This window comes from Physeter macrocephalus, chromosome 20 (assembly GCF_002837175.3).
Source record: "Physeter macrocephalus isolate SW-GA chromosome 20, ASM283717v5, whole genome shotgun sequence".
NCBI classification, from domain to species: domain Eukaryota; kingdom Metazoa; phylum Chordata; class Mammalia; order Artiodactyla; family Physeteridae; genus Physeter; species Physeter macrocephalus.
The window spans coordinates 12,102,178-12,107,923 of NC_041233.1; the positions used below are offsets into that span (position 1 = coordinate 12,102,178).

The 5,746-nt window shown below is 41.2% G+C and overlaps 1 protein-coding gene across 18 annotated transcripts in view; it reads right to left on the reverse strand.

Annotated features, from left to right (window-relative positions):
• Positions 1 to 5,746, reverse strand: part of FAM13C (family with sequence similarity 13 member C) — a 401,019-nt gene that overhangs the window by 22,327 nt on the left and 372,946 nt on the right. For all 18 annotated transcript variants that reach the window (XM_028482088.2, XM_028482086.2, XM_055081352.1 and 15 more), the window contains 2 exons: positions 3,288 to 3,498; positions 1,783 to 1,921 (listed from right to left, as the gene is read on the reverse strand). In XM_028482088.2, coding sequence (XP_028337889.1) covers positions 1,783 to 1,921; positions 3,288 to 3,498 — 350 coding nt within the window. The remainder of the gene's footprint in view (positions 1 to 1,782; positions 1,922 to 3,287; positions 3,499 to 5,746) is intronic.

Sequence of the window (5,746 nt, forward strand, 5' to 3'; positions counted from 1 at the left end):
TTCCCCTGCATCAGCAGGCGGACGCGCAACCACTGCGCCACCAGGGAAACCCCTCCTTTATTTTTTTGACAAGGCAGAGGTTGCCACAGGGTAGCCTATTCAAATATCACTCAAACAGACTAAAAAGTTAATAATATCTAAGACCACTTACTTCCTTTGTGCCAAAACTGTAAAAAGCCTTATATATGCACTCCCTCATTTAATACTCACAAACTTAAGAAGTCACTACTAATATTAACTCCACTTTACAGATGGACAAACTGAGACTCAGAAAGATAAAGTAACAAGTCCAAAGTCACAGAGTTCCTAAGTGGCTGTGCGGATTCAAATCCAGATCAGTCTGATTCAAGAACTGCCAAGTAAGAAATATTAATAGGCCCTGGGGATGGAGCCCCTAATTGTTTCTCTACAGATTCCAATATGAGGGCATCACAGATCCAATAAAACTCCAGCAGCAAGTATGGAAAATCAGCTTCTCTCAGGCCATCTGGAGCTTTCAACTTTCAGTGGACACTTAATGAATTTTACTTGTACTTCTCCATTGCAAAAACTACTCATCTTTAACCACCCCAAGGCTGAGATGATAGAACACAACCACCTTAAGAAGGTTATAAGTCTTTGCTGGGCCTCCTTCTCCTTATCTGTAAAATAAACGCCTGTACTCACAATGTGTAGAGCACCCTCCTGCTCTATAAAAGACAATAAGTAGTTGTGACTGCCTGACCTCAAGGAAGAGAAGAATCGCAACACATTAAGGTTGTCTTGAAAGCCAATCTGATTTATTTTTCCATTTTTAGCTAAGCTAAAACTCCCTTCTTAAAACCCCTCCTTTAGTGAATTTGAAGTCACTGTGGGAAACACAGGACAGGAAGAACAGGACAGTGGAGTATTACCTACTCTCACCTCCCTCCCCAGAACTTACCCACACTACAGGGACCTGCAGATGGCCTCTGGACCAAGAGCTTAGTGAGCCTTTAAATATTTTAAGATGTTTGAGACATTCCCTGGTCTCATTTATTTTAATAACAAGCTGCTCTGGACCCTCTGCCAAAGACCCAGTATCTTTGTGCAATTCTACATGGATTTGATTCTTCTCTATGCCACAGTCACCAGTAGAGACAATAAATAAAACTAGCATTGGTCATCAGGACACTTACCTCTGACTCTACTGTTTCTTAAGTAAGAAAAGGAAAGGTTCATGATTGTAACACTGCAGCACCAGCAAGAAGGCTGGTGTCTCTCTGACAGGAAAGGATGGAATCAGGGTTTGTTCTTAAGAGTGGCCTGAATAGATGTCACTTGATAGGTCCTCACCCATCAACCAGAAAGTACTTTATTGTCAAAGACAACTCTCCCTCATTCTGTTCCACAACGAGAGATTCTGTCCTTTGAGTCCTTAATAGGTTCTTATCAAATGCAAATGAGAAAAGGCTAAAGAAAAAATAAGACCATAATTCAAAAGCTTTCCAAATTTTAGTCCTAGGAACACTAATGATAGTAAGGTTCCTCAGAAAAAAAAAAAAAAAAAAGGAGAGATCAATAATCAAATCAGTTTAGAAATAAGAGTTGTAATTTGCTACTAAGAATTGTCTTAGCAGAGATCAGCTAACAGCATGTGAGAACAAGACAGACCCAGGATGGAAACTCAATTTATGATAGGTCCTGGGTTGGCCAATGGAAACTGAGCTGTCCCCTGGCACAGAGATGTACTCAAAAAGGAAGGACAGAAAAGCCCATGCATTTCTGACACAATCCACTCATTTCAAACCAAAGGGTCCTTACCCGGTATTTCTTTTCTTGTTCAAATTTTTCTTCAAATTTCCGAATTTTCCGCTTGAGGCTCTGGATGTGCTTGGTGAGCTGGGTAATGGTCTGTGGCTCTTTGCCATCACCACAGCTGCACCGTGAAGAACTTCGGGGCCTGCAATGATTCCAGAGAGGGAAAGAATCATCAAAAACAGTACTATATATAAAAGAGGTAACTAATAAGGACCTACTGTATAGTACAGGGAACTCTACTCAATACTCTGTAATGGCCTATATGAGAAAAAGAATGTGAAAAAGAGTGGATATATGTAAAACTGATTCACTTTGCTGTATAGCACATACTAATACAACATTATAAATCAACTATACTCCAATAAAAATTTTTTTTAAGATATAAATTTTTTAAAAATAGTCTTCCAGTAAACACTGCTGCTGGTTTACAAACCAAGCTTCCTAGATTATCAGAGAAGTCCAGAGGCCAGTTCATTATTTGATGAGTCTACTATGGTAGCATCTGCTCATTACTGGAGATCCCTGATCACAGAACTCTATTATGGGCAAATGTCATCAGGGACTTTACTCTACAAATGTCAGAATATTAGTCTAGGAAATGTATTTCCTAAAGCTTGGAGGATACCAATTTCAGACTAATGAGAGAGCCCTATTGTACCGTTATCCTCAATAAGTTGCATGAGCCCCACCTAAAAACAATTTCAAGGAAGATTTAGATGAGTAGTTAACTCTTCTTTATATAACAGAGCCTTTGTGAATCTAATGAAAGGAATGGACCCCCTCTCCAGAAAACGCATTCACCTTCTCACCTGACACACTTTACAATAGTAATAATGCACTAAATCCCTCAAGTCCACCAGTAGACAGTCCATGGACCCTGGTCTAGATAAACTCATGAGTAACAGCAGGAGTTATTAAGGAGAAACTAGGAATTCCCTGCACGTATTTTTGGTCAAGGGAGACTCATTTTAGCTACGCATCAAAACTACTTACACAACTTAAAAAAAAAAAAAAAAAAAAGAACACATAGTTTCACATTTTTTTTTGTCTGGGGGAGCTATTGTAAGCTACCACTTTTCTAGAATCTAAGAAGAAATTGAGATGTACAACTCACAAGCATTGCTACAATCCATCCATCAAGGCCACTGCTGGACATGGAAAGAATACTTATGAGCTCATCAAGAATTCCTGGTACTTGCATGTACATAGACTTTCTTAGGATTCTGGTCATTTCACCAAAAATGTTCAGACATGTGAGCCGTAGGGCAGCCTGTGTCTCGAGACCATCTCCTCCTGATTCAGGAAGGCCTGAAACAGCATTCTTCACTAGAAAGTACTCTGTTTTTTTGCCATTTATTGTTCAGGGCTTGCAGTTGCTTTTGGTAGGCATGTTTGCTCTATTTTGGACACACACTTCACTGAATTTATAAAAGTATTGGGTTGTATTGTAAATAGTATTTTTAAAAACTGCATGAAATGAAGACAAGAACAAAACAAGGTTTTCTTACATCATAAACTGCTGAGTGCTGGGTGGAGAAGGGGCTGATTCAGGGTCTAAGTTGAATCTCTGGCTTTGGCTAAAGATGGAGCATCGTGGTGACAGAAGCGGGTTGTCACCATCAGTGATGTGATAGAGCAGCCTGCTAGTCTCAACAGACTGGAGGTCTTCTGGTGTGCTGTCCGCTTCACTGGGCACATCTTTGTGCACTGGCACAGGGTCTGAGGAAACAAGATAAATCATCGAGACTTAGAAGTGACAGAGGGCTTGAGACTGTCATGTTCTTAAACAAAGATTATAAACATTCATTATAATGTCTTGCCTCTTTGTCATTTCTTCCTTCTGGGGATATGAAAGCCTTTCAAAATTCTGTCATGTTCGTTCTCACAGAATCTGGACAGAAAATATTACAAAGCCAACACACACCAAAAGATGGAAACACAGATTGTTTCGGTCTGAGTTACAGAAGTCAGCATGGTCCAAAACTACAAAAATCCTCTCTTTATTTCATATTATCTGCATATGTCAGAGAGTATATAACAACATGTTAGAGTGAAAAAAAGAAAACAATCACATGGAACTGGAGAAAAAGATGACAGATTATGAGGGAGAATAGTTATAACAGAATTGCCAGTGAAGGAAGGGAGAGGAGGGGGTAGGGAGAAAAAGAGAAGAGAAAACAAAGGAGGAAGAGAGGGGCGAGGAGTCCCCAGATAGAAAATTCCTCAGCACTCATTAAAAATGATGGAGAACTCAACATCAATATGGAATGATGTTCTGAATATACTAAATGAAAACCACACATTTCAACACAGAACAGTAATGATTCCATGCGATATAAGCAGCATACATTTATGTCTCCAAATAAATGCACTAAAAGATCAAAGAAGCTACATAGCAACTACAAAGCATGGTGGAGTTAGGAATGATTCTATTTCTTCTCCAAAATTTTAGGTAGCCTTTTATTTGGGACAGAAACAAAAACCAAGAACAAAACCTGCTCTAAACCCTCTCTCCAGCTTGGCAGCTGTCTGCCTGAATTCTCACTGTGCTCATTCTCCTTTTAAATGAGCTCACTGGCTCCCCAACCAGGTCAGTCCAGAAAGTGGGCAGCCCTGTGCTACAGAGGTGAGGGCGGGGAAGGAGGCACATCAGGACGCTGAGTCACGGTGGCCGGAGTGAGAGTCTCTCCATCCTGGTGTGCTGTACAGAGCTACTCAAGGAGCAGCCAAAACCTTCTCAATTTTGCCCAGCAAACAAGTGAGGACAACCCAAGGCTTTCTCTTATTCTGACTACCCTAAAGCAAGAGGAAGAAACAGATTTTCTGGGGGAATAAGTGAATCTGAAAATACTGACAATCCACTTTTCCAAAATAACATTTATCACAATTTGGTACTGGATGAAACTTAATCAGGTTTAGAATGGCTCGAGCTCTCTAGAGCTTGAAATGCAATTTCCTTTGCGTAACATCAAAGTTCCGATTAGGTCCTTGTGTGTTTTCAGTTGGCTTCTCCCCTTCTGTGCTGTAGACTGGGAGGGTGGACAGTGTCTCCCATCGGGCCTTTGAAGCCGATCGACAGCACCTCTGTCAGCGGCTGAGGCTGGTCAGAAGCGGATGGGGTGAGGACTGGGGAAAGCTGGAGCCAGATGAATGCCAAAGCCCAGGCCCACAGGCAAGTGCGCTGGTGTGCCCGACACAGCTCGCCACAGGCAACACCCTGGCTAAGAATAATTTAGCCAGAAAACACTGCCATTTGGCGGGAGCCCTAAGAAGAAACACGAATGATAGTTACTAACCAGTAAACGACAGCATATACTAACAATGACCTTCAACACCGATCAGGAAGTGTCTGAGTCCCTCACCAAACCCTTTTCTAAAACCATTAGACTCTAAGAAGAAATGCATTTTATTCATGTTACCCTTTCCTGGGCAGCATCTTTTGGTAATAATGATGGGGAAGAAAAAGATCTTTGGCACGCACCTGGGACCAGCATAGTTTTGTTGAAATTGTAAAGAATGGAGGCCTTCTCTTCAGCTCATCTGTGGTGCCAGGGTCAAAACTAAAAGGAGTCTCTTGGTGCTGTCTTATAATGACAAAATGGGGGCAACTTGGGTTCCTAGCCATATGACTAACATGGATGTAAGAGCTTAGCTTCTGAAACCCACAGAGACCTAAGATATGACTTCACAGAATCACAGGCCACTATGAACGTCATTGCAATAGTAACTGTAAACCTCCATTTACATGGCATCTGTTTTTTGTGGGCACTCAAAAAACCAGTGCTGCCTAACTAACATCCTGACCTTTCTTCCCCCCAATTCACCACTAAAGAAAGCAGTGAGCCCGAAAGATCCCAAAGTGACCAGTTGAAAGGTGACAGTCAACCTAAGTGTCCATCGACAGATGAATGGATAAAGAAGATGTGGCACATATATACAGTGGAATATTACTCAGCCATAAAAAGAA